The sequence below is a fragment of the Synchiropus splendidus genome, chromosome 18 (genome assembly GCF_027744825.2).
Source record: "Synchiropus splendidus isolate RoL2022-P1 chromosome 18, RoL_Sspl_1.0, whole genome shotgun sequence".
NCBI lineage: Eukaryota > Metazoa > Chordata > Actinopteri > Syngnathiformes > Callionymidae > Synchiropus > Synchiropus splendidus.
The window spans coordinates 6060275-6080669 of NC_071351.1; the positions used below are offsets into that span (position 1 = coordinate 6060275).

The 20395-nt window shown below is 54.5% G+C and overlaps 2 protein-coding genes across 3 annotated transcripts; both read left to right on the top strand.

Annotated features, from left to right (window-relative positions):
- The first annotated feature begins 703 nt into the window (after positions 1 to 703).
- On the top strand, positions 704 to 18352 carry cacna1fb (calcium channel, voltage-dependent, L type, alpha 1F subunit). 2 transcript variants are annotated; one of them, XM_053848857.1, is made up of 50 exons: positions 704 to 852; positions 4462 to 4694; positions 4948 to 5048; positions 5143 to 5248; positions 5316 to 5455; positions 5641 to 5792; positions 5867 to 6019; positions 6161 to 6357; positions 6421 to 6524; positions 6594 to 6745; positions 7700 to 7774; positions 7840 to 7921; positions 7991 to 8017; positions 8094 to 8254; positions 8499 to 8724; positions 8790 to 8997; positions 9068 to 9188; positions 9502 to 9577; positions 9645 to 9702; positions 9776 to 9836; positions 10231 to 10333; positions 10391 to 10520; positions 11478 to 11537; positions 11597 to 11703; positions 11783 to 11870; positions 11959 to 12066; positions 12141 to 12193; positions 12268 to 12414; positions 12483 to 12684; positions 12886 to 13044; positions 13114 to 13224; positions 13292 to 13375; positions 13446 to 13574; positions 13653 to 13718; positions 13805 to 13896; positions 13956 to 14115; positions 14232 to 14359; positions 14430 to 14526; positions 14608 to 14710; positions 14772 to 14873; positions 14946 to 15076; positions 15148 to 15246; positions 15539 to 15599; positions 15660 to 15876; positions 16110 to 16208; positions 16306 to 16442; positions 16503 to 16615; positions 16682 to 16904; positions 16980 to 17080; positions 17145 to 18352. In XM_053848857.1, exons 1-50 carry the CDS (start codon positions 834 to 836, stop codon positions 17403 to 17405), a joined length of 6123 nt encoding a protein of 2040 aa, XP_053704832.1. In that variant the 5' UTR covers positions 704 to 833; the 3' UTR covers positions 17406 to 18352. The 2 variants fall into 2 exon arrangements, with proteins under 2 accessions (XP_053704832.1, XP_053704831.1); XM_053848856.1 differs by having other exon boundaries at positions 16682 to 17080.
- Positions 18353 to 18421: 69 nt separating this feature from the next.
- Positions 18422 to 20380, top strand: LOC128749420 (sterile alpha motif domain-containing protein 10-like). Its single transcript, XM_053849019.1, has 3 exons — positions 18422 to 18656; positions 19113 to 19445; positions 19526 to 20380. The coding sequence occupies exons 1-3, from the start codon at positions 18644 to 18646 to the stop codon at positions 19726 to 19728; spliced, it is 549 nt and encodes a 182-aa protein (XP_053704994.1). The 5' UTR covers positions 18422 to 18643; the 3' UTR covers positions 19729 to 20380.
- The last annotated feature ends 15 nt before the right edge of the window (positions 20381 to 20395 follow it).

Genomic DNA, 20395 nt, shown 5'->3' on the forward strand with positions numbered 1-20395 from the left:
GCACTCCTTCCTGTGAGAGAAGGTCAGAGTTTCATCACCAGAGCTTTCAAGTTAATTCCCCCGGAGTGTTGTTGACACTTGCGACTCTGCTGGCGTTGGCTTCACATCACCTTGGAAACACCTGGTACATTTCTGGGGCTCTCGCTGATCAGGACGGAGCCAAGTGTTGATGATGAGATGCTCCTGCGGGTGTCAGCAGAGAGCAGTGTCCCGCGACGCTCACCTGAATGAGAACACAATAACTAGACAATCACTGTTTTCTCAGCCGAGCAGCTGCTCTGCTCCGAGTCTCTCATGCGTGGAAGTGTCTTCAGCTGACCACAGACAGGTGAGTGCCTTCTTGCTCAGCTCTGCTCTGTGGGACAGTTGTGAGCTGCTGTGGGTGTCAGACAATGACAGCAGCAGGTGTTGTTTCTGTGTCTCAGGACGGTGCAGCTCAGCTTTTATTCTCCTGCAGTCTTTTGATTCCTTCATTGGTCTCTTCATCTGCCACACTTGTATTGTCTGGCCCTTTAATTCTCCTGCAGCTGCGCCCGTAACACTCCGTGTGTAATCCGTGTGTGCGCGCACACGCACGCACGCGCCAGTGTGTGTGTGTGTGTCAGATTAGTGAACGGGAGCTGAAAAAGAAGCTGAATGTTTTTTTCTCCGGAATTTCATTTTCACTTTCCTCCTCTTGTCAGACGTGTAACGGCCAGCCGGCGTTGGATTCCTGATCGTCTGCAGCAGAAGAGCACTGAAGATCACTCTCACGTCGCAGAGCTGGAAGATGAATCAGTGGATTCTCCCCGGGTCCCAGCCGGACGGATGATCGGTGACTGAGCGCAGCAGCGATGTTGGAGGAGCGCGCAGGTAGGAAACTTTCATAAGGAATTTCAGAAGGAAATGGCAAAGTTTGTTCCGGCGGGAAGTTACCGTCAGGCGCTCATCGATGGTGAGCCTCCTGTCACCATAAATCACTCCCTCAGTAACTTGCGATGACAAGAGGGGTGCAGGTGTGTGCTGCCTGAAACATGATGAGATGGATCAGCAGCTCCTTGTGTTGCCAGGGTTGGTCATGACCTGACGGGACTGTTGCGTGTCCGACCTCCATCATTGTTTGTTTCACAGCAGGTTTTCATGGATTCCATAAAGCAGAAGCTCTTTCTGTGGTGAGGTGTTTTTGCTTCACATCTCACATCAGTGGATGGAGGAAGCCTCACTCTTCTGGAAGGTTCTCGTAGCCGAGGACACTTGGCTGCTCTGGCCAGGGTTGGGTATCTCCGGCTCTTGTTCCGAGTGAGGGGCGGTCGGGATTTTCCATCTCATGCCCTCACCTGGGTCAGACCCACCTCCATGTGGTCCTGGTGAACAGGTGACTCACCTGTCTGCTCTATGACTCGTATGATTCGTAGGAGGTTGTAACGTGAGGAGATGGCCTGTGTGCTCCATGATGCTGCCGTGCAATTGAAAGGAGAGTTTTGGTCCCTTACCCTGCACCGCTGCGGCGTGAGGGCAGTGATGTCAACAGGTCAGTCCGAGTGGTTCTCATGACAGGAAGAGGACAGCAGCCCTCTGACCCCGGGCTGCTGGGGTCAGAGGAGACTGATGCTGAGGAGAGCAAGAGCGACTGTTACGATCTCCTCACTTTGTTTTCAAAATGTCAGGGAAATTGGGAAGTGAAATATGGAGGATCGTAAGTGTCATAGCTGACCCTTGACCCCAGGACTTGTCAGATCTTGTCCTCCATCCGTGGAAGTGTGACTGGCTAATCCTAAGTCGAGTTGAGACCTCCTGCTGCAGGAGAGGAGATGTCCTCCACAGAAGTGATAGCGTTGTCATGGCGATGGGAATTAAAGCACGAGACTTTACATCATCTGTTACCGTGGCAGCCAGTAATCCCGCTTTTATTCTGGAGGTCTGAGAGCTGCGGCGTTTCATCGGGAGCTTTAGACCCCGACGAGTGAAGCGCTGAACTGATCGACTGATTCACCCCAGAGGGAGATGTGGAGCTCTGTTCTTATCAGAGCGGCTCTGACACGACCCTTCCACTGGAGCTGGTCTCCACCTTTCACTGGTTTCATCACCTTCATCATCATCACCTTCATCATCTTCATCATCATCTTCATAATCACCACCTTCATCATCATCATCACCACCATCACCATCATCATCGTCACCTTCATCATCATCATCACCTTCATCATCACCATCATCATCATCATCACATCATCACTTTCATCATCATCATCATCATCATCATCATCACATCATCACTTTTATCATCATCATCATCACCTTCATCACCTTCATCATCATCATCATCACCACCATCAACATCATCATCTTCATCATCACCACCATCGTCATCATCACCACCACCATCACCTTCATCTTCATCTCCTTCATCATCATCACATCATCACTTTCATCATCATCATCATCTTCATCATCACCACCATCGTCATCATCACCACCACATCACCATCATCTTCATCTTCATCATCATCACCATCATCATCATCACCATCATCATCATCACCTTCATCATCATCACATCATCACTTTCATCATCATCATCATCATCACCATCATCACCTTCATCTTCATCATCATCATCATCATCACCTTCATCTTCATCATCATCATCACCTTCATCTTCATCATCATCATCACCTTCATCATCATCATCATCATCACCACCTCATCACCATCATCATCATCATCATCACCATTATCACCTTCATCACCTCATCACCATCATCATCATCATCATCACCATCATCACCTTCATCACATCATCATCATCACCTTCATCATCTTCATCACATCATCACCTTCATCATCATCTTCATCATCATCACCACATCATCATCATCATCACATCATCATCATCATGACATCATCTTCTTCATCATCATCACCACCATCATCATCATCACATCATCATCATCATCACATCATAACTTTCATCATCATCATCATCATCATCACATCATCATCATCGCCTTCATCATCACCATCATCATCATCATCCTCACCATCATCACCATCATCATCATCATCATCATAATTTGCATTATAATACATCTTCACCATCACCATTTGATTCCTCACTGATTTGAAAGGCACCACCACCGCTGTTGTTAAAGTGAGCAATGAAGAGAATAAGTCGAGCCATGTCCACTCATGACCTCCCAGCTGGACCACGCTGCAGGGCACACACACACACACACGCACACACACGCACGCATGCGATGATTCCCAGGCAGGATGCAGTGATGTGTGACTTTGAAGAGAAATTCTTATTCGGGACATTTATCAATGTTACTGTCAGAAGTGCTGCTCACTCTTGGAAGGTCTCTCTCTTTCTCTGTGTGTGGACCTTCCTCCTGAACCTGATCCTGCACTGATCATTGGCACTCAGCTGACCTGAGGAAGGAGCACGCAGCCTCCCTCCTCTCACTGCACCACACAGTTTGTGTGTAACTGCATTGGTCCGGAAAGTCTGGGCTGGATATTTCAGGGATAATTAGTCGGGTTCTGGTTGTCCTGCAGCGAAGAGTCACCAGCTGTAACACTGGACCCTCAGTCATGTGATCCAAACTTGTGACCACCTCTCACGCTTCCTCCCTGGTGACATGTTCGCTGTCTGCAGGAGCCAGAGCATTTCCTCTGTGAATCTGTGGGTGTCTCCTGGCTGAGGAAGGCAGGTACTGGCCACCTGAGATGCTGCTGTGAGGGGTGTGGCCTAGCTCAGCTCAGCAGACACGCCCCCGGCTCGCAAAACTTCTGTCATCTCTCATTTTTGCCATTCGAAAATGGCACATCTGTCTCTCCAGCCATGGAGAGAGAGATTCCTCCAAACTCTCCTGACACCAAACATTGAATTTCCTGACGGAGGCACAGCAGCAAGGCATTGTGGGAGACAGGGAATCTAGGAAATCACTGAGTGAAGGTCGAGTGAGGCGGCAGATCATCGTGTAATCCCACTGTAGCATCCATCAGAGCTTAAATGTGTGTGTGAGTGTGTGTGCGCTGGCGTGTCAGCGCTGTGATGTGTGTGTTTGTACCTGGCACACGCTCACGTGCACGCGCGCGCACGCACAGATCTAGGTCACAGCTGTTCACTCCAGTATTTCTGCTCTCCTCTATGTTCCGGTCTTCACCTGGATGTTAGACACGACGAGTCGATCACAGATGTCACCGCTTTGTCTGTGTTTTCTTTATTGGTATATCAGATGGATGTGACAGGGAACAGTGAAGTCTCCGTGTTAGGAATGCGACACATACAGGTTACATTTAAAAGAAAAATTAAGTAAAATGACATTATTCAATTTCAGGTGTCTGGCTGGTCAAATTTCACTTCTTAGAACATGAACCACACCAGAGGACAGACACTATAACAGTACTGAAACAGAACAGTCAGGAAAGTGAGGTGTGTTGCCGCTCACCGTGGGAACTGTCGTGATTGTGTGGCAGGCGCTGGGAGCCACGGCAACTCCAAGGCAGTGGAGGGTCAGCAGGGAGGAGGGGAGGGCCAGCACCAGGGAGGAGAAGAAGATGGAGGAGGGGAGGAGAAGGATGCAGAGTGGGATGAAGAGCTTGATGGAGGAGAAGAAGGAGGCCGGAGGATGACCAGAACCGACACACTGCACTCCACCACCAGCTCCACCGGCACACAGAGGAGGAGAGGACAACATGCCAAGAAGCAGGTGAGTAGATGGATCTCCTGATGAAGGTGATGAGGATGATGGGACAGATGCGATCAATAAAGACCATGGTGGTGCTTCAGGAGAAGGTCCAGATGGATGTGATGGTGAGGGTCCAGGTTATTGAGATGTTGCGCTGATGGACCTCCCGGTGAGGAGCTGAGAGTCTGTTGAACAACAGGGATGGTGTGACCTGCAGGCAACGCATGTGACAGGGAGATGCTCAGGGAAGTGGTGACCATCTCTGCCTCCTTAGGTCCAAGGCAGTAACCAGGTCCAGCGCGCTCCTCGAGCCTTGTACTGCCTGAAACTCAACAATCCCATCAGACGAGCAGCGCTGCACATCGTGGAGTGGAAGTATCCTTCCGTCTGACCGAGCTGGAGCCGTGTGTGTGTGTGTGTGACAGTCCTCCACGAGTGACATCCACTGAAGTGTTCCTCAACATCTCAGGCCCTTCGACATCTTCATCCTGTTGGCCATCTTTGCTAACTGTGTGGCTCTGGGAGTCTCCAAGCCTTTCCCTGAAGATGATTCCAACTCCACAAACCATGACCTGGTAACACACCCACACACTCGTCACACTCGTCTGACACACACCCACACCCGCTTGCGGTGTCCTGCAGGAGCAAGTGGAGTACGTGTTCCTCATCATCTTCACCATTGAGACCTTCCTGAAAATCCTGGCCTACGGCCTGGTGATGCACCCGAGCTCCTACATCCGTAACGGCTGGAACCTGCTGGACTTTGTCATCGTCATCGTCGGGTAACAGACATCTGTCTTGAGGTCTGACTGGAGCCAGAGTGCCTCAGCAGAGCCTGCTTCTGTGTTCTGCTCCGGCCTGGATGAGACTCATGTCGTTTGCCAGGCACTGAGTTCACGTGTCAGCTGGATGCTGCTGCAGATTGAACCACGTGTCATCAGGGGTTTGACAGTGTCTGCACCCGCAGGTTGTTCAGTGTGGTTCTGGAGACCATGACCCACAAGTCCGGCGAGCAGGCCACCACTCACCACATGCCAGGGAAACCAGGAGGTCTGGATGTGAAAGCTCTGAGAGCCTTCAGGGTCTTGCGGCCCCTCAGACTGGTGTCAGGAGTCCCCAGTGAGTTTCAGAGGTGCAGGTGAACTTCCTGTCCACACTCTCTGGCTCCATGCTTTCTGTGCTCCTCCCCCCAGGTCTCCAGATCGTTCTGAACTCCATCATGAAGGCCATGGTTCCGCTGCTGCACATCGCTCTGCTTGTTCTGTTTGTCATCATCATCTACGCCATCATTGGACTGGAGCTGTTCATCGGCCGCATGCACAAGACCTGCTACTACATGGCAACAGGTGGGAGAGGCGCTGAGGTCTGATCGGAAAGGCTGGGGAGGGTGGAGAGGGTGGCACATGTGCAGCCATTCAGAGAGGCTTTGAAGAGGCGTGGAGGACAGGAGGGAGGGAGAGCTCACCGTGAACCTGTCATGTGACCAGATAACTTTGTGGAGGACGACCCGGTGCCTTGTGCCTTCGCGGGTCACGGCCGCCAGTGCATCATCAACGGCACCGAGTGTCGAGGGCGCTGGGACGGGCCCAATGGGGGAATCACCAACTTTGACAACTTCTTCTTCGCCATGCTGACGGTCTTCCAGTGCATCACCATGGAGGGCTGGACCGACGTGCTCTACTGGGTCTGAACCCGCCCGCACCCGACCTTAAGGCCGCCCCAACTTACCCGCCCCCCGTCTCCACAGATGAACGACGCCATCGGGTTTGAGCTGCCGTGGGTCTACTTTGTCAGCCTGGTGATTTTCGGCTCATTCTTCGTCCTCAACCTGGTTCTGGGAGTGCTGAGCGGGTGGGTTCCAGAGAGCCTCCTCCCCAGGCAGCTGACCACAGGGGTGACTGCATGTTGTGAATCCCACAGAGAGTTCAGTAAAGAGAGAGAGAAGGCCAAGGCCCGCGGAGACTTCCAGAAGCTGAGGGAGAAGCAGCAGATGGAAGAGGACCTGTGCGGCTACATGGACTGGATCACCCAGGCCGAGGACATGGACGACCTGGACGAGGAGGGGAACCCGCGTAAGTCCCACCCTGACACACAAGAACCCGAGAGCCTGAGTGCTGCAGACACAGACAAGGTGAGGCACACTCTCACTTTCTGCTGAGCTCACCAGCCTTGGGATCCCTGACTTGGTAGGGAGCGCCTCAGTTCAGTACCTGGAGGTGTGTGTGTGTATGTGTTTCTCTCAAGCTGATTCACTATAGACCTCTGAGGTCCACACTTGAGTGAGTGGGGAGGATGGTCCTCTGCGCCGGGGACACAGTGACTCACAGGGTTACGTGGTGATCCAGGTTCGTTGAAGGAGTGAGTCTGAGCTCACACATGGCTAACAGAGAGAGCCCACGGCCACGGCTGGAAGTCAGCACGACGTTTGGATCTCTGAGATGCTTGTCATTTACGTGAGTCATCCTTCTGGAAGAACTCAAGTCACGGGTTTCCACACCCTCCCGAGGCTGTTTAGAAGACTCACTGCTTCAGTTGATTCTGATTGGTTGGTGAGGTCGCCACTTGTGCTGATCACTCACGACTGAAGGACGAGACCAAACCCCCCAAAGATTTGTGTCCGTGAAGATGCACAAAACTGGGGCTCTTTACAACAACCAACTCTTTGCCATCATCACAATCTTGCTCCATCTAATTTGAGGACCTGCAGCAGAGGGCTGTGGGTCTGCGGGGCGCCGCGGGCGGAATCAGGCTTCAGCTCTGCTGAGGATTTGTGAACGTGTTAGGACCGAAAGCAAAGCCCGTCATGTTCTTTTGTTTTCCGCCTGAAGACAAAAGCTTTGGTTCAAATCTTAGCGTGACAGAAATGGGTCGAGCTGCAGTGGACTTGGGCGGAATCATCGCTGCTTCAGTGGACGGTGTGACCCCACCACGGTCTTTAGATACTCATGAGGTCTCAGTATTCATGTCAACACGGCGGAGCACACGCGCCTCTGCGGGCCGTCCTCCTCATGTGCTGGTGTCTGCAGGTCCTTCTCTGGGTGACCTGTCCGACAAGAAGAGAGGGAAGTTCGGATGGTTCAGTCACTCCAATGAGACACACGGTGAGACACGCACCAACACACACTTGAGTTGGCGTGCAGAGCTCTGATGAGTGTGTTCGTATCAGCGAGTCTTCCCGCCAGTGAAACGGCATCGGAGAACACGGAGAACATCGATGAGGATCACACCAACTGCTGCCAGGCCTGCTGGTAGGTGGCTGGCTTGCCAGACTCCCTCACACGCACTCGCACACGTGTCACCTGATGGTCTTGTTTCAGCGCACGCATGATGAAGATCAGATGCTGGTGAGTGCTGGGCACACGTTGCCTTGGTGGCCTGCTCCATGAACCTGTTGAGACCATGGCACTTGCTGCTGTGCAGTCGAACCCTCCGGCGCTGGAACCGCGTGTGCCGCCGGAACTGCCGCACCGCAGTGAAGTCCGTGACCTTTTACTGGCTGGTCCTGCTGCTGGTCTTCCTCAACACCTCGCTGAGTGCCTCGGAACACTACAATCAACCTGACTGGCTGACCCAAGTGCAAGGTACCACTGGCACGGCACCGGGGTTCGGGTCGTGAGTCATGGTTGCCAGCTGGAGACTCCTCCGATGACAATGATCAACATCATTTTAGCTGCCTGTTATTGGAGTGTCATGAGTGAGTCCTTAGTGGCCGGTCATAATGTTACAGCACTTCTGGAAGGAGGAGGTGGCACAATTGTGACTGACCTCTGAGCTGTCACCTGTCTGTGGTGTGTCACATGACCTCCGGTTGATTCCTGCTTGCAGACATTGCCAACAAGGTCCTGCTGTCGCTGTTCACGGTGGAGATGCTGCTGAAGATGTACAGCCTGGGCCTGGCCCACTACTTCGTAGCTTTCTTCAACCGCTTCGACTGCTTCGTGGTGTGCGGCGGCATCATGGAGACCATCCTGGTGGAGCTGGGCATCATGCCGCCGCTCGGCATCTCGGTGCTGCGGTGTGTGCGTCTCCTGCGGATCTTCAAAGTCACTCGGTGAGAGACGTGTGTTCAGATCCAGTGTGAGGCTGACAGGTGGTCACGGCAAGGTGTCTGTGCAGCCACTGGACGGCGCTGTCCAACCTGGTGGCGTCGCTGCTCAACTCCATGAAGTCCATCGCCTCCCTGCTGCTGCTGCTCTTCCTCTTCCTCATCATCTTCGCGCTGCTCGGCATGCAGCTGTTCGGAGGGAAGTTCAACTTCGACGAGACGCAGACCAAGCGCAGCACCTTTGATGCCTTCCCCCAGGCGCTGCTCACCTGCTTCCAGGTACCGCGCTGCGTCTCTGCCCCACCCCCGCGCCACCCGTCCCTTCGCGACTGAGTGTGTGTGTGATCAGATCCTGACAGGTGAGGACTGGAACGTGGTGATGTACGACGGCATCATGGCCTACGGCGGCCCGGTGTTCCCAGGGATGATCGTCTGTGTCTACTTCGTCATCCTCTTCATATGTGGAAACTGTATCCTTCCACCGCTACAAGCCGAGGCCAAACTCAGCGGGACAGATGTTTGGATGTTTGCCACCAAGACAGATCCTTCAGTGTGGACTGGTCTCTGTATGGACAGTACTTTGCACTGTAGAGTCTCTCTGAAGTAGCGCTGGGGTCTGTGAGCCACAGGCAGACCCTGGGAGCAGCTCATCCTCCTGGATGAAAGTGTGTGTGTGTGTGTGTGTGTGAGTGTTCTGAGAGCAGCAGATAAACCTACCAGATAATCAGGCCCAGACACAATTACTGGCTGCACCTGGCCCGTGTCACCTTGACGACCAGTCAGACATCTTGCTCAACGTCTTCTTGGCTATCGCTGTGGACAATCTGGCAGGTGGTGATGGAGATGACAAGAAGAAAGAGTGAGTAAGGGCGGCGGGGGGAGGAGCAGGTGGAGTGGAAACATGAAAGCAACTTGTGATTTTGCAGAAAGAAGAAAGAGGGAGTGGAGGAGGAGATGGAGGAGGCAGGAGAGGAGGAGGTCAAGGTGACTAGAACCTGAACTGAGCTCTGGAGCTCCTCTGCCCTGCTGGTGTCCTTCAGCTGGTGTGTCTCTGCAGGTGGACATCGATGAAGACACGGAGTACGAGGAGGAAGAGGAGCTGCAGGAGGGGGAGGACGGTCAGTCCAAGTATCAAGAGCAACCAGCCACATGTCATATGCACCAACTCACGGGTGCAAACATGTCAGCGGGTCACATGTTTGGAGCGCAGGACGCCATGAGTTAGAGTCAGAGAATCAAACTGGACGTGACGAAATGGAGCGTAAAAACAGCCTCAGTGAGACTGTGGTGCTGAGAGTGTGGTGACCCTCACCACAAACACAGGACTAGACCCCGGATAGTCAGAGAGCAGCCTTGAGAACTATCAAGCCCATCCGTCCTGCTCTCAACACGCTTTGCTCGACTACTGTCTCTGACAAACAAACACACACGCACAGATCCACTTCATCTGTTTGTTGTGTTGGTGTGTGGAAGTCCAACATGGCTGTGTCACACTTTGGTGCTGCTCCACAGATGGAGGAGTCCAGCTGAAGATGGCCGACCTGGCTCCCCCAAAAGAGAAAGTTCTTCCCATCCCTGAAGGCAGCGCATTCTTCTGCCTGAGCAAGACCAACCCGTGAGTCCAGGCCGTCACGCTCAAGTCTGCAGGACCTTACCCTCTCTGTGTTTCCAGGATCCGTGTGGCCTGTCACAAGCTGATCCACCACCACATCTTCACCAACCTGATCCTGGTCTTCATCATCCTCAGCAGCTGCTCGCTGGCTGCCGAGGATCCCATCAGAGCTCACTCCTTCAGAAACAATGTGAGTTCAGTTCAGCCGCGGCGTCTCCTCGTCCCTGCCTCAAACTTCTTCTGCGTCTTTATCAACTGAACCGTAAGCACGCGGACATGTCAGGTCAGGAACCAGCCGGCCGCGTCTCCACTGACTTCCTCCTGGAGCAGGAAGTGGCAGGGCTAAACAGGAAGCGCTTCACAGAGTTCATTATGATGATCAACTATTGATGGAGTGAAAGATGAACGAGTGAAAAGTGTTTTAATAAGGACGAGTGAGTCGCCCCGCGGTCTGAGCGAGGAGGCGGAGCCTGTGCAGATTACACGGCAGAAGTGGGTCACTGACTAACCGGGTTAAAGAGAGAAAATCACCAGTTTAGTGTGTGTGTGTGTGTCGTGTGTGTGTGTGTATGTGTATGTCGGGAGTGTGTGTGTCGGGTGTGTGTGTATGTCGGGAGTGTGTGTGTGTGTCGGGTGTGTGCGCGCACACATCCAGCTGTTCAAAATAATTGCTATGTCTTGCGTGCCGCAGCAGCTACCATGGCAGATGTTCTGCTACCTTGTTTGTCAGAAAGGCAAACATCACACTGAAAGATGACATCACTGATCGTGACTTGCTGTCATGACATAATCGGTGGTCAGGTGACCTGCAGACGTCCCAACACCAGTTAAACTGAGTGACAGTGGAGTTGTGTGTCTGCGTGGCTGCGAGAGAGCGAATGTATTTTGGTTTTGCGTCCGTGTGTCCAACTGGATGTGAGTCAACAGCCGCTTGCACGCGCCACTGGCGTGGCTGTGTGAGCATGTGGGCTTTGTGGAGTGCATGTGTTCCTGTCTTCATAATGACTCGCCATGTCGCATGCATTACTTTGTGCCTATATTTAGTGAAGTGCGCTTGAGCGTGTGATTCTTCACAACTGCATGTGATGAGGTCAGAGTCAGGGACATTGTTGTTCTGCTTGTCTGTGAAGGTGTGTTTGTTCTTCAGGTTCTGGGTTACGCTGATTATGCCTTCACCTCCATCTTCACCGTGGAGATCCTGCTGAAGGTAGACGTGCGCTCGTGTTGCACTGGCTGTGGGTGGTCACTCACTCTTGTCTGGTGCAGATGACGGTCCACGGAGCCTTCCTCCACGCTGGCTCCTTCTGCAGGAACTGGTTCAACCTGCTGGACCTTCTGGTGGTCAGTGTGTCGCTGGTCTCCTTCTTCCTGCAGTGAGTTACCCAAGGCTCTCCTGGTGGGAACATTGCTGGGGTTCTAGCGTGGGAACCTGTGTGGTGCTTGTGTGTGCAGCTCCAGTGCCATCTCGGTGGTGAAGATCCTGCGAGTCCTGCGCGTGCTGAGGCCTCTGAGAGCCATCAACCGAGCCAAAGGGCTCAAAGTAAGGGACCTGAAGAAGAAGCTGCAGATGTTCTGCTGCTTCTGCAGCTGTTCTCTGATCCACACCTGCATGTGTGTGTGTGCTGCAGCATGTGGTCCAGTGTGTGTTTGTGGCCATCAGAACCATCGGGAACATCATGATCGTCACCACCCTTCTGCAGTTCATGTTCGCCTGTATTGGGGTGCAGCTCTTCAAGGTGAGAGCAGCACGAGCTCATCACCCAGGTCTGTCCTGTGGTCTCCTCCCGTCTGCTGAACACTGTGTTTCCAGGGTAAATTCTACCGCTGCACCGACGAAGCCAAGCACACTCCAGAGCAGTGCAAGTGAGTCACGTCCTCCTCAGACAGAGTCAAGCTTGAGTCAGGTTCAGAAGCCTTGTGTGTGTGTGTGTTGGCAGAGGGACGTTTGTGGTGTACAAAGACGGAGATGTCAATCATCCGATGGTGAGAGAGAGAATTTGGCTCAACAGCGACTTCAACTTCGACAACGTCCTGATGGGGATGATGGCGCTCTTCACCGTCTCCACCTTCGAGGGCTGGCCAGCGTGAGTCCTCACAGAGCTAAACACACACTTCTGTCGGAGCGGCTGACGCTCCCCTGCGCCCCCTGCAGGCTGCTCTACAAGGCCATCGACGCCAACGGCGAGAACTCCGGTCCCATCTACAACTACCGTGTGGAGATCTCCATCTTCTTCATCGTCTACATCATCATCATCGCCTTCTTCATGATGAACATCTTTGTGGGTTTTGTCATCATCACATTTCGTGAGCAGGGAGAGCAGGAGTACAAGAACTGTGAGCTGGACAAGAACCAGGTGAGCCGCTGGAGGCCTGCTCCTCTCAGTCACGCCACTTGTTCTTTCTCTTCGCTTTCTCCATCATGGAAGTTCTAGCTCAACAGGGAGTCAAGTATTTTTCCAAAAAGCACCAAACATCATCGGAAGCCTGAACTGCTTCTTCCAGAACCTTCTCCTCCAGCTGTCTCTGACCACCTGACTGTTCCTCCCTATGCGCAGCGCCAGTGTGTGGAGTACGCTCTGAAGGCCCAGCCGCTCAAACTCTACATCCCCAAGAACCCAGTTCAGTACAAGTTCTGGTCCATCATCAACTCCACTGGCTTTGAGTATGTGATGTTTGTCTTGATCCTCCTCAACACTGTCACCCTGGCGGTCCAGGTAGGTCGCCGGTCCTGACCCAGTCCTGGTGTCCAGACGCTCTCATGAGGTTTTTCTGGTGACCCGCAGCACTACGAGCAGTCCAAGCTCTTCAGCCATGTGATGGACATCCTGAACATGGTCTTCACCGGGCTCTTCACTGTGGAGATGCTGCTGAAGCTGCTGGCTCTGAGGATGAGGGTGAGGAGAGCTCCACAGTTGGACCGCAGCACGATTCATGGCCTGAGCTTCTCATCTCCTCCGGCAGCATTACTTTGTGGACGCCTGGAATTCCTTCGATGCTCTGATTGTGGTGGGCAGTGTCGTGGACATTGTGGTCACCGAGTTCAGTGTGAGTGTGTCCTTCCCCTCACTGCTCCTTCAGATGAGCCTGGTGATGATGTGTTCTCCTGATGATCCAGAGTGGAGAGGACAGCTCTCGCGTCTCCATCACCTTCTTCCGTCTGTTCCGAGTGATGCGGCTGGTGAAACTGCTGAGCAAAGGAGAGGGCATCCGGACTCTACTCTGGACCTTCATCAAGTCTCTGCAGGTAACACACCTCCAAGGCCAACCGCCTTGCACCAGGACACGCCGGCAGCCATGACCTTTGACCCCCTGCCATCCCCAGGCCCTGCCGTACGTCGCTCTGCTCATTGCCATGATCTTCTTCATCTATGCTGTCATTGGGATGCAGGTGAGCGCCGCCTGCTGGTGACATTACAGGACTTCCTCCTTCACTTGGGTGCATATTCACATCTGCATTTCATGTGTTTGTGTCAGACGTTTGGGAAGATTGCGATGCAGGATCTCACACAGATCAACAGGAACAACAACTTCCAGACGTTTCCTCAGGCCGTGCTCCTGCTCTTCAGGTCCCAGCCTGCACCTCAGTCTTCTCTGGGGACCGGCTCTGACTGTGTGCTGCGTGCAGGTGTGCCACGGGTGAGGCGTGGCAGGAGATCATGCTGGCTAGTCTTCCCGGGAAACGCTGCGATCCAGAGTCGGATTATGAACCGGGGGAAGAATTCAGCTGTGGAAGCAACTTCGCCATTGTTTACTTCATCAGCTTCTTCATGCTGTGTGCTTTTCTGGTCTGAACACACACACACACACACACTCGCACACGCCTGACTGCAACACTGAATAACAACAGCTGGGTCAAAAGTCAACAGCCGTCACAGGGTCAATACTGTGCGATCACTTTCAGATCATCAACTTGTTTGTGGCCGTCATCATGGACAACTTTGACTATCTGACGCGTGATTGGTCCATCCTGGGGCCGCACCACCTGGACGAGTTCAAGAGAATCTGGTCCGAGTACGATCCGGAGGCCAAGTACGCCCTGCGCCTCCGCTCGGCTTCCACCATGGCGTGCGCTTGTCTCAGAAATGTTGTCCTCCACCAGGGGGCGCATCAAACATCTGGACGTGGTGGCGCTGCTGCGGCGGATCCAGCCTCCTCTGGGTTTTGGGAAACTGTGTCCTCACAGAGTGGCCTGCAAGGTACAAGAGCATCGTCATCGTCACTCTTCAGCCACACCCTCCAGTGATCTGCTGCTGATGGATTCTTGATCCCATCCTCAGCGCCTGGTGGCCATGAACATGCCCCTCAACTCTGACGGGATGGTGACCTTCAACGCCACGCTGTTTGCCCTCGTACGCACCGCCCTCAAGATCAAGACTGAAGGTGAACACTCAGCCAGGCTGCCTTGCTCAAAGGCTTGGAGAAACCAACTCTCTCTTACCAGGTAACCCGGACCAGGAGAACGAGGAGCTGCGAGGCATTATCAAGAAGATCTGGAAGAGAATGAAGCCGAAGCTCCTGGATGAAGTCATTCCGCCGCACGAAGGTTCCACCAGCAGTTTGGCCCTCGCTGCAGCTCAAGTCTGAAGCTGGCACTGAGGTGTGTCTCCTTCTGCAGAAGAGGAGGTGACGGTGGGGAAGTTCTACGCCACGTTCCTCATCCAGGATTACTTCCGAAAGTTCCGGAAGAGGAAGGAACGCGGAGCGCTGACGGTGGAGGCCGACACTCAGAACTCTTCTGCTGTTCAGGTCCAGAAAGCTTCTGAAGAAACACACGACGCAGAGGCTCTCGGTGGTGATGTGTGTGTCCTTCTGTGCAGCTGTGCAAGGCGGGTCTCAAGACGCTTCAGGATTTGGGGCCAGAAATGCGCCTGGCTCTAAATGAAGACCTGGAGGAGGAAGAGGACCCTCAATACAAGGTCACCAGTGAACACACTCGCACACACACACACACACACACACACACACACACGAGGACGGAAATATGATGAACCACTTCACTGGCCATGGTAGAATGTCTCCCTCTGGTGGTCATCGGCATCAGTGCACTTTCATAAGTGAAAATCTACGGCTCTGGAGTCAGAGCACCTGTGCTCCGTTCATCCGGTCCACAGTGGTCTGAGCAGACCTTCCACTCATGCTCATCGAGTCGCTGTTGGCCGATTCATTTGCTCCAGTCCAGTCACATGATCAACAACTCTCTCCCTCCAGGGTGAAAATGGTTTCGGAGCGGAAAACGAGGGGCGGAGCTCCAACCTGCCGACACCCACCGGTAAACCCGATCATGACCTGCAGACCTGTCTGGTCTTGACCCCTCCGCTCCCGACCGCAGGCTCCGGCGGGTTCATGCCCGAGGACCGGCTCTCCAACGGAAGCCTCGTCCATCGTGTCGGCTCGCTCACCAAGATGCCAAACGGCAGTGACCACGACGACCACGGAAGCCGGGGGGACACCAGGTCCTCCTTCAACCACCACCATCACCGGAGGTCTTCAGTGAAGAACGGCATCCAGGAGCACGTCTACAAGAGAGGCTCCTTCAGACACGGACGGTAGGAGGACCTCCCTGGCAGCAGGACCCCAAGTGGACCACGATGATGTCTGCAGTTCTTTCACACTTTACACGGGACACTGACTGAATATGTTCCATCGAAAAGAAAAAAATGCTACTGCACTTTCCTTCATGTCCACTAGATAGCGCCACCACCCTAAACTAGAAGTGGCTGCTGCCTGCCTTGGCGCGGCTGTCGTTGCTTCAGCGTTCTGCGTGTCTCTGCCCCTGCAGGAGGGATTCCCGAGACAGACCCTGGAGGAACGGAGACCCAGACGGAGAGACCGGCTACTACAGCAGAGAGGAGGACAGCGAGTACAGAGAGAGAGACAGGTGCGCGCTGACGCTCCGCTGGACATGATGATGCTGCGTTCCTGCTCGAGCTCCAGCTGACTGTGACAGCTGACTGCTGCGTGTGGTGTGTGTCCAGACGCTACCTGGACGAGCCGCCCCTGTACAGGGAGCACTACGATGGCCACGCCCACTACAGCAACTCCAACTATGGCCACGAGTACAGCGACGGCAGGAGGACCACCAGAAGACGGCTCCTGCCGGCCACGCCCACAGGTGAGCCGAACAGGCGCCTCCGAGGGGCGACAGGCTGTGATGCTGTTGGTCATGTGACAGGGCGGAAACCCTCCTTCAACATCCAGTGTCTGAGACGCCAAGGCAGCAGCGACGACCTGCCGATCCCGGGAACGTACCATCCCACTTCCCCGCCGCGCCGCGCTCGAGCTCAGGTACGCACCGCCGCGGCTCGCGGCCGCCCCGCCGCGGCTCTCACGCTCGCCACCTCGCCGCAGCAGACCTACGGGCAGCACGACTCGCGCCACCTGGCTGCCTCCTCCGCATCCTGGGCCAACCCGTGTCCCCGCCGCGGTCGGCTGCTCTACGCTCCGCTGATCCTGGTGGAGGAGGAGGGAAGCCCCACCTGGGATGGGCGAGGAGGGGAGGGCCAGAAGCCAGCAGGGGTCAGTGTGACGGGGGCCGCTCCACGGCCCGCGTGGTACGGCGCTCCCGGAACATCAGGTGGGTGGAAGACGCTGCCGCCACAGTCCCAGCTGTGGAGCGGGTGGAGTGAAGGATGTGTGTGCTGTGCTGCAGCCCCGCCCCCCTACAGGGCCTACACCACCCTCAGAGTGCCGTCTCAGCTGGGCGCCCAGTTCTCCGAGAAGCGAGGGTCCGCGGACAGTCTGGTGGAGGCGGTGAGTGAGTCCGCGTCACCGCCCTCGTGGTAACCATGGTAACCATGGTCTCATCCACCCGAAGGTCCTCATCTCGGAGGGGCTCGGCCTTTACGCGCGGGATCCCAAGTTTGTGGCGTTCGCCAAGAGGGAGATCGCCGACGCCTGCCACATGACGGTGGATGAGATGGAGTCGGCTGCCAGCGACCTGCTCGGCTCAGGGAGCCACAGCTTCATCGGCAGCTCGGCCACCGACCCCGCGCTCTACAGCGACGAAGAGCCCATTAGGACGGGCCGCGACGAGGACGAGCTGGCCGACGAGATGACCTGCGTGACCTCCTTCTGACGGAGCTTTGCGTCACGTGAGGTCTGACCCTTGAGGCACCATGCTGTTGTGGTCCTTCATCAGCAGAGGGCGCCAAACACGCTGCGCGCTGCTGGAGAGACGGCAGTGTTCCTCCGGAGCAGCTGCTTCGCTGCCAGAGGAGGAGGCGCCAGTGCGTCCTGAAATGCGAGTTGCTGACTCGTGCAAGTCCCACCATGTTAGTGACAAGTTTCATTTTCTCGTCAGTCTTGAGCATCTCTGTTGTTCTGTCTCTCTGTCGCCGCTTCACAAGTTGCTGGGCCGCATGCTGACTGCAGCACTTTACTAGTGCGGTGCGTCTTCTCTGGATCTCTGGCAGCAGCCAGTTCGGATGGTGTTGGCAGACACGCACAAACATCAGACTGGTTGACTCTCACTCCCATCATGCACCGGGCTCCGGACCGTCCGCATTTCTCCTGTGTTTTCTATGTTTTTTCACGAGATGTGTTGTGTTGACGTGTCGACAGGAGTGTGTGTTCGGTCTTCTGTTTCCTCGCTTCAGTCGTCAGTCAAGGGCTTCAAACTCCCCACACCTCCACTCATCACCTCAATAAAGACAGTGCGACTAGTCCTCTGCTCTTCATCACTGCTCCACTCGGTCTTCATCATCATCTTTGAATCACAGTGGCCCTGACTCTGGTTCGTGCCACTCTAGTATCACCGTCACTCTGGATGAAGTGGGGCGATTGAGAAAAGTGGGGGGACTAGAGGAGGAGTAAAGGAGTGATGACTCGAGAAGTAAAAGAGCGATGACTAGAGAAGAAAGACTGGTGACTAGAGGAGTAAAGGAGTGATGACTATAGGAGTAACAGAGTGGTGACTAGAGAAGAAAGAGAGAATCAAAAGAGAGATGACCAGAAGAGCAAAAGAGGAGCTGCAGTCTCGTCATGAGCCGCAGGACACAGAAGCTTTTATCCAGTAGAAGAAAAGAAGAGCGGGAGGAGGGCACGAGGGGGGTGAGTGGGGGGAGGAGGGGGAGTTAATGACAGCCTCGGGTCTGTTTCCACTTCCGGACACAATCACGCGTCTCATTCTCACGGACACGTGCACGCGCCTCTCCACGCGCACCTGAGCGCGGCGGCGGAGCAGAGAAGTCAGAACCCGCCGGACCAGTCCGACCCACGGAACCCGTGTGGCAGGTGAGGCCCAGCTCTCAGAGGCAGTGGAGACGGAACCTTCCGGGCCTGAGTTGACAGGAGGCGATGTCGGAGTAGACGCGGATGGCTGTCGACGGTACTGTCTCACACTCACACACGCACACTCGAGAATCACAACCAACGCGAAGTGACGTCACTCGACTTGTTTTTGTGCTCCGACTCTTGAGTGAAGTTTCATGCGCTGTGGTCCGGGGTTTGAGGGTGTTCCGCAATAGTGAGTTGATTTCGGGGAGCAGTTCAAAGGTGCGCGCTGCTGCTGTGTGTTCCGAAGAGACGCACACTGTTCCCGACAGTCACCTGCCGCTCCAAAGTTAAAGCGCGCTCGAATGAAGCAGAAAATAACCAGCCGAGTCCTGCAGGTCAGCTGGTGCGTTCAAGGCGCTCGGAACTCCGAGCTTCTGTGGACAGTTTGGCGGCGAGTTCACCTGGGAGCTCGGCTGACGTCTCGGGTCTGGCCTGTGATTCCCGTCCCACTCACGTTTGCGAGCTGCTGTGTTGTTGTGTGATGACGTCACGCCCCTCCCTCCTCCAGCCGCGTCCAGTTTCAGCTTCTGCCGCCCCGCAGTGGCGTACCGCGCGCTACCTGACGACATCCGGCAGCAGCTGGTGGGGCGGAGCCACGGGAGCCTGACGTGGCACGACGGGCGGCGAAGGCCCGTGAAGCTGCTGCAACAGCCGGGGTCCGAGGCAGGAGCGCAGCATCGTCATGGAGACGGCTCCGGCCTGTACCACACCAGCCCGCCGGCCTTCGTCACCCGGCCGGTCCTCATGTGGACGCAGCAGGACGTGTGCCGCTGGCTGAAGAAGCACTGTCCTCACAACTACCTGACCTACTTGGAGGTGTTCTCCCAGCACGCCATCACCGGTACGCTGCACACACCCACCCACACACACCCACACACACACACAGAAGAACCAGACCAAGCCCGGGCTGTCCTCCTGCAGGTCGCGCTCTGTTGCGTCTGAACGATGAGAAGCTGGTCCGGATGGGTCTGGTCCAGGACAGACAGAGGCAGGACCTTCTCCACCAGCTGCTCCACCTGCAGGTCCAGGAGGAGGAGAGGAACCTGCGCCTCAAGGCCCTGGAGGGGGAGCGGAACCTCCTGCTCAAAGCTCCGTCCAACTCTACCGCCCGCAAGGTCTGGTGAGCGACCCCGGACTGTGGGGATCCTGCTGGGACTGTGCTTGACAATCTCAACTTCTCAGCTACTTCACTGTTTGGTGCATTTTATACGACGCTGCTCAACTGTTTACAGCCTGACCCTCGGTCATCGGGCAGGAGGTTGTCGGTTCGACACCCACTGGACGGTTTGACGGAGCCTGTCAGTCAGTGCAGCTCTGTGAGTGACTCCGCCCACTACTATGCAAGTTACAGGAACAAGAACATGAGTGAGATCATCTTATCTGAAGACTCCTTTGTTTATTAGCTGCAGACACGTGACTTGTGCTTGGATTCACGTTTTTTAAATGATGTGATTTTATGACACATGTTTTCCAATGACATGATGAATTCCAGAATTAAAGTCGCTTAGTTAACAGCATCTTCTTCACGGCGCCTTGAAAATCCATAAACAGCAAATATTTTGTATCGTCTCGATTACAGTGTTCCCAACGGCGCCCTCTTCTGGTGAGACGAACATTCAACGACTCTAATTTATTTCTTGTTTTTTTTTTTTTAACGGGGATGTTTATCGTGTTTGTTTTGAATGTAAATGTTTAACTGTGACGTATTACGAAAAATAATTTGCCAATAAATGATTTATAAGGGCGTCTGTCTTGTGACGTCAACGGATATGACGTCACGTAAATCGTGGC